The sequence below is a fragment of the Heteronotia binoei genome, chromosome 16, assembly GCF_032191835.1.
Source record: "Heteronotia binoei isolate CCM8104 ecotype False Entrance Well chromosome 16, APGP_CSIRO_Hbin_v1, whole genome shotgun sequence".
Lineage (NCBI taxonomy): Eukaryota > Metazoa > Chordata > Lepidosauria > Squamata > Gekkonidae > Heteronotia > Heteronotia binoei.
Genome location: NC_083238.1, coordinates 51000374 through 51012722, shown reverse-complemented (window position 1 = coordinate 51012722; position 12349 = coordinate 51000374). Strand labels below are relative to the sequence as shown.

Below are 12349 nucleotides of genomic sequence, written 5' to 3'. Positions count from 1 at the left end.
AGCCCTCTGCTCACGACCTGAGTTCAATCCCAGCGAAAGCTGGTTCGGGTAGCAGCTCCAGGTTGACTCAGCCTTCCATCCTTCCGTGGTCGGTAAAATGAGTCCCCAGCTTGCTGGTAGATGACTGGGGAAGGCAATGCAAACCACCCCATAAAAAGTCTGCCATGAAAATGTTGTGAAAGCGACGTCACCCCAGAGTCGAAAACGACTGCTACTTGCACGGGGGACTACCTTTACCTTTTTTTATATGTGGTTTACGACTTGTTGCCAATGATGTGGATCACGGTTTCTGTTAATTCTGTAATTACGAGATTATCCAGTCCGAATGTGGTGTGTTCAGTGTTTCTGTAAGGCTTTTAATGTTGTAAGCCGCCCAGAGCCCGCTTGTGGAATAGGGTGGGGTATAAATCAAAAAATTAAATTATAGCAGTGTTGAATCATCACCCGCTTCCCACCGACAGGCCAATATGACAGCTATTTTCTGTCTTGTTCCTGGACACCAAGAAGAGCCGAATGTAGCGCGCACACGAATGGGCCACATTCTCAATCTTGCTGCACAGCCTACAAGTCAATGTGGCAGGTCTAGGGGTATTTTGTTATGTCGTTATCCCATGTAGAATTTAGGATGGCAAAGGGCCAGCCCTAGACTGTCTGGCACCCTAGGCAAGGCTAACTTCTTGCGCCCCCCCTGCACTGATAACATCACCGAGTCGCATGGGGGTGCCCCATTTGGCGCCCCCAGAAGGCTGGCGCCCTAGGCAATTACCTAGTTTGCCTAATGGAAGGGCCGGGCCCTGTGCAAAAGGAATGGATTTCCCCACTGTTTCAATAATGGACTGTGAAAGGAGTGCCGATCCAAATGTATTGACTCTGATTTGAGACCCAGAGGGAGAGGCGTTTTCGAGATTAATGAACATAGAGGCCAACAATATGATAGTATATACGTGACTTCCTCCAGCTTATAAAATCATGGAATTAAAAAGGCTCTGCTTGGAGTGCTGCTGTGTAATTGGATACATTAACGCATAGAATGGTTAAGAACATAAGAGAAGCCATGTTGGATCAGGCCAACGGCCCATCAAGTCCAACACTCTGTGTCACATAAGAACAGAAGAGAAGCCATGTTGGATCAGGCCAATGCCCCATTCAGTCTGACACTCTGTATCACATAAGAGAAGCCATGTTGGATCAGGCCAACGGCCCATCAAGTCCAACACTCTGTGTCACACAGTGGCAAAAAATGTTATATACACACATACACTGTGGCTAATAGCCACTGATGGACCTGTGCTCCATATTTTTATCTAAACCCCTCTTGAAGGTGGCTATACTTGTGGCCGCCACCACCTCCTGTGGCAGTGAATTCCACATGTTAATCACCCTTTGGGTGAAGAAGTACTTCCTTTTATCCGTCTTAACCTGTCTGCTCAGCAATTTCATCGAATGCCCACGAGTTCTTGTATTGTGAGAAAGGGAGAAAAGTACTTCTTTCTCTACTTTCTCCATTCCATGCATTATCTTGTAAACCTCTATCATGTCACCCCGCAGTCGACGTTTCTCCAAGCTAAAGAGTCCCAAGCGTTTCAACCTTTCTTCATAGGGAAAGTGCTGAAACGCTTGGGACTCTTTAGCTTGGTTGTCCAGCATTCCTAGTAAGAATGGCCTTTAGGATGGCAAGTCATGGTCCTCTATGCGTTGGTTAAGAAGCAATTCCCTTTGGGGCCTGTCAGGGCTTTTTTTTGTAGCAGGAGCTCCTTTGCATATTAGGCCACGCCCCCCTGATGTAGCCAATCCTCCAAGAGCTTACAGTAGGCCCTGTACTAAGATCCTTGTAAGCTCTTGAAGGATTGGCTACATCAGGGTGTGTGTGGCCTACTATTCAAAGCAGGTCCTGCTACAAAAAAAGCTCTGGGGTCTGAAGACCATTGGAGGAGCAAATGGCAAACATTTCTGACAATGAGGAACTCCTCAATGGAAAAAAACGAATCAACCATACTGTCCTATGTAGTAATGAATCATATCGTGTGGGGAAAAATGGAGATTTCCATTGCGCTATCACACACTTATTGTAATGAATACAGTTAAATACTGGTTGCTCTGGGAGTAAGGATCTTTCAAGAGCTAGATAGCTAAATATTTGGAAAGTAAAAGACAGGAATTTTGGGAATAGTTTTGGGGGTAACTCCGGTGTTCCTACAAAGATAATGGGACTCTGAAATGAGCCAAATACTTCTCTGGTGCAGAAGGAGACATGCAGGGCATAGGTTAAAAATGGGGCACATCTATGCCAACTTTTTAAGGCCCTAGAGAGGGTCCAGAGGAGGGTGACGAAGATGGTGAAGGGTCTGGAGACCAAGTCCTATGAAGAAAGGTTGAAGGAGCTGGGCGTGTTTATCCTGGAGAGAAGGCGACTGACAGGTGATAGGATCACCATCTTCAAGTACTTGAAGGGCTGTTACATAGAGGATGGTGTGGAATTGTTTTCTGTGGCCCCAGACGGTAGGACCAGAACCAACAGGTTGAAATTAAATCAAGTGTTTCCAGCTCAACATTAGGAAGAACTTCCTGACCATTAGAGCGGTTCCTCAGTGGAACAAGCTTCCTCAGGAAGTGGTGGGCTCTCCTTCCTGGGAGGTTTTTATACAGAGGCTAGTTGGCTATCTGACAGCAATATGGATCCTGTGAATTTAGGGGGAGGTGTTTATGAATTTCCTGCATAGTGCAGGGGGTTGGTCTAGATGACCCTGGAGGTCCCTTCCAACTCTATGATTCAGTGAAGATCTACATCTTCACTCTCAGACCTCACTCACTTATCAGTCCATGACAGTGCCCCATGAAACACAGTTCAAGGTTATGATACATTTCCTTATTCCCTTGCAGAATTTTTTTTGCCCCCATTCCCAGCTCTCTTCCTAAAAGTATTTACATGACTAATCTTGGCCATCTTCCTTCTTCTCAAAAGCACCATGATTACGATTCATGTGACTCATGTTAGCATTGGACTACAGAAAGGATTGCTGTAGTATTGTTAGTTGTTCGATTCCCCGCATCCCTGAATCTATTCTTTTAAACTAGTGGCCACAGCAAAACTTTTCTCTGCGGAGGGCAGAACCTAATGTCTTTGTTACTTTTTATCAGGGAAAATGATATTGGCAAAACACTGGAAGTTAGTCAAAATTCCGTCTATAAGAATATGTGACATTGTCATCCGAGATAAGGGAGCCTCTCAATTGTTGCTCTTTGGAAATCCTAACATGGCTGACAAGTTCATTGGAAAATGGTTTCATTTTGTTGATTATATCAACAATATTACTTCCCCAAAATGTAAGATACTAAAGAAATATGAACATATGAAGCTGCCTTATACTGAATCAGACCCTCGGCCCAGCAAAGTCAGTATTGTCTACTCAGACTGGCAATGGCTCCCCAGGGTCTCAAGCTGAGGTTTTTCACGCCTACTTGCCTGGACCCTTTTTAGTTAGAGATGACAGGGATTGAACCTGGGACCTTCTGCTTACCAAGCTGATGATCTGCCACTGAGCCACAGTCCCATTCATGGCTCTCCAGGGGCTCAAGCTGAGGTTTTTCACGCCTACTTGCCTGGACCCCTTTTTAGTTGGAGATGCCGGTGACTGAACCTGGGACCTTCTGCTTACCAAGCTGATGATCTGCCACTGAGCCACAGTCCCATTCATGGCTCTCCAGGGTCTCAAGCTGAGGTTATTCACGCCTACTTGCCTGGACCCTTTTTAGTTGGAGATGCCAGGGATTGAACCTGAAACCTTCTGCTTTTACCAGTCAGCTGCTCTACCACTGAGCCACCGTCCCTCCCCTGTCTAGACTTTGTTTTGTATTAATGATGTAAGATGATTGAGGACTTTTCTTTATGTACTGATTTAAACATTATTTTCTGTTGAATAGTTTATGATTCTTGTAAACAATGTTATTTATGATTCTTATAAACAGTAAACATTTTAAGAAAGAAAGAAAAAGAAAAAGGATTGAGGGTTATAGAGAAGTCTTACTGAAGCTTCTTTTCTGCAAAGCCTGACAACTTATCCTTCCAGGCTTGTTGTCTGTCCTCAAGAACCTGAAAATAAAATATCGAAAGTCCCCCATCAATCCCTCTGACTTCCTTCTTCTCCCAGCCGCACCCTGATGCTCACAAAGTCTGAGGCCTAGGGCAGTTTTCTAATATACATGTTGACCGTTTCCTGAAGCACTCAGCCAGCAATCCTCCACAATAGCAACTGTGTGTTCCTTTGGTGAGGGGCAACACAAGGCGTGCACTGACCATTTGTAGGACTGCCGGTAGGGTGGCCAGCAGTGTTCCCTCTTAAGCTGTTAGTGTGAGCTAGCTCACGGTTTCTTAGCCTCTGGCTCACCTTTTTGTCTTAGCTCAGGCAAATGGCCCCCAGAGCAAGCTAAGTGCAGTGGCTGTGTGGCACTATGGCTATGCTTTAGAGTGCATGCCGCCAGGCTAGGGTTGCCAAGCCCAATTCAAGAAATATCTGGGGACTTTGGGGGTGGAGCCAGGAGACATTGGGGGTGAGCCAGGAGCAAGGGTGTGACAAGCATAACTGAACTCCAAGGGAGTTCTGGCCATCACATTTAAAGGGACAGCACACCTTTTTAAATGCCTTCCTTCCCTAGGAAATAATAAAAGATAGGGGCACCTTCTTTGGGTGTTCATAGAACTGGACCCCCTGGTCCAATCCTTTTGAAACTTGGAGGGTATTTTGGGGAGAGGCACTAGATGCTATACTGAAAAGGTGGTGGCTCTACCTCAACCCCCCCCCCCAGTCCCTGATGCCTCCAGATCAATTCCCCATTATACCCTATGAGAATCGATCTCCACATAGGGAACAGCGAAGTGCCCAAGAGACATTTTTGTTGCAGCCAACTTCTGAAGCCTCCGGACGTGGAAAGTCACATGGTAGCTGTGGGTGTGGGGCTCCCCCCCTCTTCTCCCCCACTGGCCAGCTGACAGGCGGTGGGAAGGAGCCTGGGAAAGAGGGAGAAGCTCCCCTGCGACCTGAGGATTGGCAAGCCTATGCCAGGCTGCCGTAGCTCCACCTCCCGTGTCTGATGCACAAGGCAGAGTGACGGCAGCCTGGTGGCACACTCTGAGGGGCAGGTGCCTTGCCATGCCACAACTGAGCCCAGCTATTTCTCTTGCCACGCAGGCAAGGGGGGGTGGGAGAGCCCTAACTAGCACCTCTCCCCCCCCCTCGGGGGCCCAGGCCAGCCACCTAGGGCTGCCTAGTGGACAGGCCATCCCTGACTGCCAAATGGTTGTTAACACAACTGGGGAAATAAATCTGCTTCACATGTGCAGAGAAAAGTGTAACGCGGAACCCAAGCCCACATTCCACGACCTTATGCCACCACCATTTTGTTTCATCGTAGTTTCAGTTTGGTAACTGGTGACATTCTCATTCAGCCTTTCAGCAGCTAAGCCACCTGTATTGTCTCTTCGTATTCCTTAATGCACTCCTCTACCTTCTGACTCTCATGTTCCATCTGAAAAAGAAACACACGTCTTTACTACTACTGTGTTCTTCTCATGTTCTTTGCCATGGAATTTTTTGTTCAGTACCAGGGCTTTTTTGTAGCAGGAACTCCTTTGCATATTAGGCCACACACCCCGGTCCACGTTAGATGAAGAAGATAGAAGATATTGGATTTATATCCCACCCTCCACTCCAAAGAGTCTCAGAGCGGCTCACAATCTCCTTTACCTTCCTCCCCCACAACAGACACCCTGTGAGGTGGGTGGGGCTGGAGAGGGCTCTCACAGCAGCTGCCCTTTCAAGGACAACCTCTGCCAGAGCTATGGCTGACCCAAGGCCATGCTAGCAGGTGCAAGTGGAGGAGTGGGGAATCAAACCCAGTTCTCCCAGATAAGAGTCCGCACCCTTAACCACTACACCAAACTGGCTCTCCTAGCAACCAGGCTGAGGCCTTTTAGCAACCGGGCTGCCATTTCCTTCCTTCCACCCCCTGCCGCTGTGCCCAGCTGCCCTTCACAGCGCCGCAATGCCACATCGCACTCCTTCCCCCCCTCCGCAGAACAAGGCTTGGCTCCCCGCCATGGCCTGCCCCTTCCCCGGTGCCGCGCCATGCTCTGCCCCCTCCCTCGCCCGCACATCAGAGGAACTATGAGGCTTGGCCCTACCCACTTCCACAGGGCCTGGGCTGATTCTAAGTTGTTTGAAGAGCAGGCTGGACGAGGAGTTTCGCCCCTCCCTCACTTCTAGAAGTTAAGCCTCCTTCAGTGTGCTCTTCACATAACTTAGAAGCAGCCCGGGCCCTGTCGAAGCAGGTAGAGCTGAGCCTCATCGCCAGTAGCCCCCCAGCGCGATCAGAGGGGCGCAGCGATGAAGCTCAGGCTACTTTGATAGGGCCCAGGCTGATTCTAATTTTTGAAGAGCGCGCTATAGGAGGTTCTCTCCCCCACCCCCCTTAACTTCCAGAAGCAAGGGAGGGGCGAAACTCTTCTTAGAATCAGCCCGGGGCCTGTGGAAGTGGGTAGGGCTGACTCCAAGCCTCTTCGCTCCTCTGATGCAGGGAAGGGGGGCGGGGCATGGCACGGCACTGGGGAAGGGAGGGGGCGGGCCATGGTGGCAGCGGCAGCTAAACCGGTCCCTGGTGCCAAAAAGATTGGGGACCACTGCCTTAGGAATCCTAGGTAATTGGGAAGCCTGATTATAAATGGTGCAATACTGGGGGGTGGGGGGGAATGAAGAAATAAAGGAATAAAAAGTTGTGTAAAACTGAAACCAGTAAAGTATTAGAAGGAATGAAAACATGATTTTCACACACGCACATCGTAGTTTGGTCCCTATCAGCCAATCTTTTTCGCATTTTCTCTCACTAGCAAAATATGACTTGGAAGTTCTTCTATTTGAGCTGGGCTGTGTGTTCTTTACGTATGATGGATTTACCTTTGTTAAAACTTCATCTTTCTCAGCACAGGATAGTTTGCATTCCTGAATCTGTCTCTAAACAAACAAACAAAAATATGTTACTCATTTGCAGTGAAATCTCTGAACTGAAACACACACATTCAGTGTCGGCGCTTTTCAAAATTTGCTTACCCGTAACTTATTGACATGACAGTTGAGCCCCAGGTATTCCTGCTGAATGATCTTCTGCGATTCGGTTAAAGCCGCGCACTGGTTTCAGACACAAAACAAACAAGGACAGAGCATCACTTCACCAATATTTCCATGGCATCTTCATAGATGTCAATCAGTTTTCTTATTGATGTATCGAGATAAATTCCAGCAAACAAAAGTTGCATCAAAAACGCTGAATGGTAGGGTTGCCCAGGTGGGACAGACAAACTGGAAACCGCAGTGTACTGATTAGTATTAATTTTATTTTTATTTATTTATTTATTTAAATTTCTACCCCACTCTCTCCTCAAGCAGTCTCAGGGCGGCTGACAACATTCATATTCACAAGTTATAACCAATAAAACATAATTACAATTTAAGATTTATAAACCACTGCAAAATTATAAGTTGCAAACAGTTGCTAAACAAATCTCCTTTCTGTGCTATTTCAAATATGAATATACTTTCTTCACAAACCAAGATTCTTATAAATGTCCATCAAAATATAAATGCTTCTTCATTAAAGCTGAGAGACGATACTAAAGTCCACTGTCCTATAATTCCTTGTGTTGAAAGGCGTGGACGGTACCCAATTTTTTCACCACTTCTCATGTGGGTAGCAGACGAAAGACTGAAAGGTGCGGCGGCTACATAGGTCCTAGGTTCAGTTCTAATTCCCAGGTGGGAGCAGGGGATCCCCCAGTTTGGAGGCCCTCCCCCCACTTCAGGGTCATCAGAAAGCAAGGAAGGGACACGTCTGCTGGGCACTCCATTATTCCCTATGGAGACCAATTCCCACAGGGTATAATGGTGAATTGGTCTTCAGGTATCCAGGGCTCTGTGGGGGCTGTTGTTTGAGATCGAGGCACCAAATTCTCAGCATAGCATCCACTGCCTTTTTTCAAAAAACTCTCCAAGTTTCAAAAAGATTGGACTAGGGGGTCCAATTCTATGAGCTCCAAAAGAAGGTGCCCCTATCCTTCATTATTTTCAAGGGAGAGGAGTATTAATATTTCCAAGAGTATAAGTATTTCCAAGGGCGGGGTATAAATCTGCAGTCTTCTGCTTCTTCCCCCATTTCCATCCCTCCCAAACATTAATGTCTCTAGTTGTAAGCTGCTTAATACATACCTCTTCTGCAAAAAAGTCTTTTTTAATGCTATATTAATTGTCTGAAATAAAAACATAATTTTAGGAAGGATAGCCATTTTTACTACTGCAATCCGACCCATGAATGGCAACTGCAGATTCCCCCATTTCCTTAACATTGTATCAGTCTCTTTTAACAAACTCAAATAATTATTTTCATAGATGGTATAACATTTATTAGTTAAATGTATCCCCAGGTATTTAACCTTCTTTTCACATTGAAAACCAGCCTTTCCTTCCAGCTGCTTTATCTCCTGATCTGTCATATTTTTCATTAACATTTTGGATTTTTGTTTATTTATTTTCAGGCCTGCCACTTGTCCGCACTCAGTTAAGTCTATTAACACATTGTCAATTGATTCCAATGGATTATTCAGAATGATAATATGATATCATCTGCGTATGCGTGTATTTTATATTCCTCTCCCTTCATTATAAGTCCTTTAATATCTCTATTTTCCCTAATTGTAATATTAAGAGCCACTAATGACAAAATAAATAACTAAGGGGATAATGGACATCTTTGTCTTGTACCTTTTAATAAATTTATGTCCTCTGTATGTTCGCCGTTCACTATGATTTTAGCTTTCTGTTTACTGTATATGGTCTGTATCATATTTATAAAATCCTCTCCACAGTCCATTATTTTAAGTTGTTCTTTCATGAAGTTCCAGTTTAAGTTATCGAAAGCTTTCTCCACATCAAGTAACACCAACGCCATTTGTTTCAACGCCATTGATCTCATAATATTCCAGGACGTTTAGGATGATTCTCATATTGTTCCTCATTTGCCTTTTATGTAGAAAACCCGATTGATCAGGATATATCACATCATTCAAAATCTTTTTTAATCTATTTGCTAAAATGGTTGCATATATTTTGTAATCTGCATTGAAAAGGGATATAGGCCTATAATTTTTGATTTCTTCCAAATCCATATTCTCTTTTGGGATGAGTACTATATTTGCTTGGTGCCATGACTCCGGTATATCCGCTTCTAACCAAATATATTCCATCAAATATTTAAATGGAAGTGATAGACATTCTTTGAGAGCAATATAATATTCAGCCGGAAGGCCATCTGGGCCCAGCCGATTTGTTCTTTTTTTGTTTATTCCATGCTTCCTCTATCTCCTGCATCGTTATTGGGCTATTTAATAGTTTTTTCTGATCCTATTTTAATGTTGGTAATGCCCTGGTTAACAAATATTCTCTCTGTTTTTTCACCTCAATCTCACTTCTACTATATAATTGAGTATAATATTCCTTGACAATTTGTTTCATATCTTCTAACAGATATTTCTGATTTCCTTCCTTATCTTTCAGAGCCTTTATCAACCTTTTTTCTCTCTCCTTCCGAATTTTGTACACTAGCCACCTACCCGGTTTATTTGCCTTTTCAAAAAATGTTGTTTGGCGAATCTTATTTTCTTTTCCATTTCATCCAAGTGTATCACTTGTATTTTATGTTGTAACATCCTTATTTCATTCTTGATCTCTTCCATATTGGGCTTCTCCTTTAATTGTTTCTCTCTGTGGTTCAGCATATTTGTCAATTCTTTCACTTTTTTATTTTTTCCCGGATTTGAGTAGCACTATATTTTATAACCAGTCCCCTAAAAAAGGCTTTACTAGTGTCCCAAATGATTTTTGGGGAGACTCCATTCTGGCTATTAATTTGGAAAAACCATTTCATTTCTTGTTCAGCATGCTCCACAAAATTCTTATTCTCTGTTAACTTAGGATTCATCCTCCAGCCAGATATCTTTTTTCTTCCTTTCAAACCTACCAATATTGGGTTATGATCCGCAAACATATTAGGTAATATCTCAATTTCCTCAAGGTTTTTTGCAAAATTAAATAAAATAGTTATGTCTTTTGTTTGGCAGGACAGGAAGCCTAGGATAAGGCGTAAAATTTTATAGGATATAAAAGAGAATGGTGGATTGGAACTTCCAGATTGGGAAACATATTATATTGCTAATGCTATGGTGTGGTTAAAAGAATGGGTGAATCTGGAGAATAAAAGAATTTTAACAATAAGAAGGAAATGATCTTAAAGTAGGCTGGCATGCGAATATGTGGTATGTTGGTAAGGGACATAGACATTTTAGTAATCACTTAGTGCGTAAATCATTGCAATGTTCTTGGGAAAAGGTTAAAAAAAAGATATATACTAAGACGCCTAGATGGATTTCTCCTAGTGAAGCCTCCATACAACCACAATCATTTAATATGACAAAAATAGTGAGATGTCAAGACGTTAAATGAGGAGGACACTTTAAAAACGGAGGAGGGATTAGAAAACCAAGGTATAAAAATGGATTGGTGGTTAACAACGCAGATTAAAGCAAAATTCAATAAAGATAAATTAAATGGCTTCAATAAAGGAAATTTCGACTTTGATAAATTGTTAATGACAAAGGAAGATAACCTAATTAAAATTTTTTACAATTATCTTATGCAACTGAAGCTGGAAGATGAGATTGTGAAAGAGGTAATGGTAAAATGGTCACAAAATTTTGGCAAAACTATAGACCTAGAATGGGCACAAGTGTGGCAGACTAATTACAAGATTACTAAGGCAGTAAGTTTCAGAGAAAATCTATTCAAGATGTTCCATAGGTGGTATATAACACCAGTTCAGTTAGTGAAAATTAACCCAGGTTTATCCCCAAAATCTTGGAAATGCGGAGAAAAAATGGGTACACTATATCATTTATGGTGGACATGTAGCAAGGCAAAAAAATATTGAGTAAGCGTCTACGAATTCTTGCAAGGAATGTTGAAAAGTTGAATTCAGTTTAAGCCTGAAGTTATATTATTATCTATGGTGAGGAAAGAGGTGGCTAAAGATGAAGCCTACTTGATAATTCACACTCTCACAGCTGCAAGAATATTATATGCTAAATATTGGAAACAAGAGAAAATCCCAAGCTTGGGAGAATTAATTGAAAAGGTTTTACAGGCTGCGGAAGCAGATATATTAACTGCGATACTTAAAGGGAAATCAAAATATTGACTAATATTTTTTACTAATAAAAAATGGGAGAAACTATATGTTTGGATACAAAATAGAGTAAAAGATGAGGAAAGTAGTGGATCAAAATGAATAAGAAATGAATTATAGAGGCTAGATAAATTAAAAGAGATTGGTTATATTAACTAATGTATAAATATATGATGTAATCCACCTTTGCTTTCTGTTTTAATAATTTTGAGGTCTTTCATGGGTGTTGAAATTTTGAAAAAAAAATTCTTATTATATAAACTGATTTTTGAAAAAAGGATATAAAATGGATTGTAATGAATAAGATGGAATGTAATGTTGAATTTACAGCAATAAAATGTGTTTTTTTTCTCAAAAAGATAAATAAATACATACCTCTTCTGAAAGCAGGGACATTCTCCTGTGCAAACATTCATTATTTTCCTTCTGTTGGGGGGAGAGAGAGGTGATATTGATGAACTGAAAAGCTAACAGACAGCAATGATCCTTTGCTAAAGGGGCAGAAAGAATCCTTGGAAAAGCTCCTGAGTCATTCGGTTAGGGGTCTGGAGCCCAAGTCCTATGAAGAAAAGTTGGAGGAGATGTGTATGCTTAGCCTGGAGAGGAGACAACTGAGGAGCGATATGATCACCAGGGGTTGAATTCTAGCAGAAGCTCCTTTGCATATTAGGCCACACCCCCTGATGTAGCCAATCCTCCAAGAGCTTACCAGGCTCTTTTTTGTAAGCTCGTAGAAGATTGGCTACAATCAGGGGTGTGTGGCCTAATATGCAAAGGAGCTCCTGCTAGAATTCTACCCCTGATGATCACCATCTTCAAGTACTTGAAGGGCTGTCATACAGAGGATGGTGCAGAGTTGTTTTCTCTGGCCACAGAAGGCTGGACCAGAACCAACGAGTTGAAATTAAATCGAAAGAGATTTCAGCTCAACATTAGGAAGAACTTCCTGACAGAGTGGTTCCTCATTTGAACAGACTTCCTCAGGAGGTGGTGGGCTCTCCTTTGGAGGTTTTTAAACAAGGTATAGATGGCCACCTGACAGCAGTGCACAGATTATGTGAGGGAGGGC

The 12349-nt window shown here is 43.0% G+C and overlaps 1 protein-coding gene across 1 annotated transcript in view; it reads right to left on the bottom strand.

The window, feature by feature from the left end:
- LOC132585241 (transmembrane and coiled-coil domain-containing protein 5B-like) overlaps positions 1-12349 on the bottom strand; it is a 124577-nt gene that overhangs the window by 5313 nt on the left and 106915 nt on the right. Inside the window, exons 5-8 of the mRNA XM_060257046.1 lie at positions 7101-7178; positions 6948-7004; positions 5464-5523; positions 4026-4090 (exon numbers count right to left, since the gene is read on the bottom strand). Coding sequence (XP_060113029.1) covers positions 4026-4090; positions 5464-5523; positions 6948-7004; positions 7101-7178 — 260 coding nt within the window. The remainder of the gene's footprint in view (positions 1-4025; positions 4091-5463; positions 5524-6947; positions 7005-7100; positions 7179-12349) is intronic.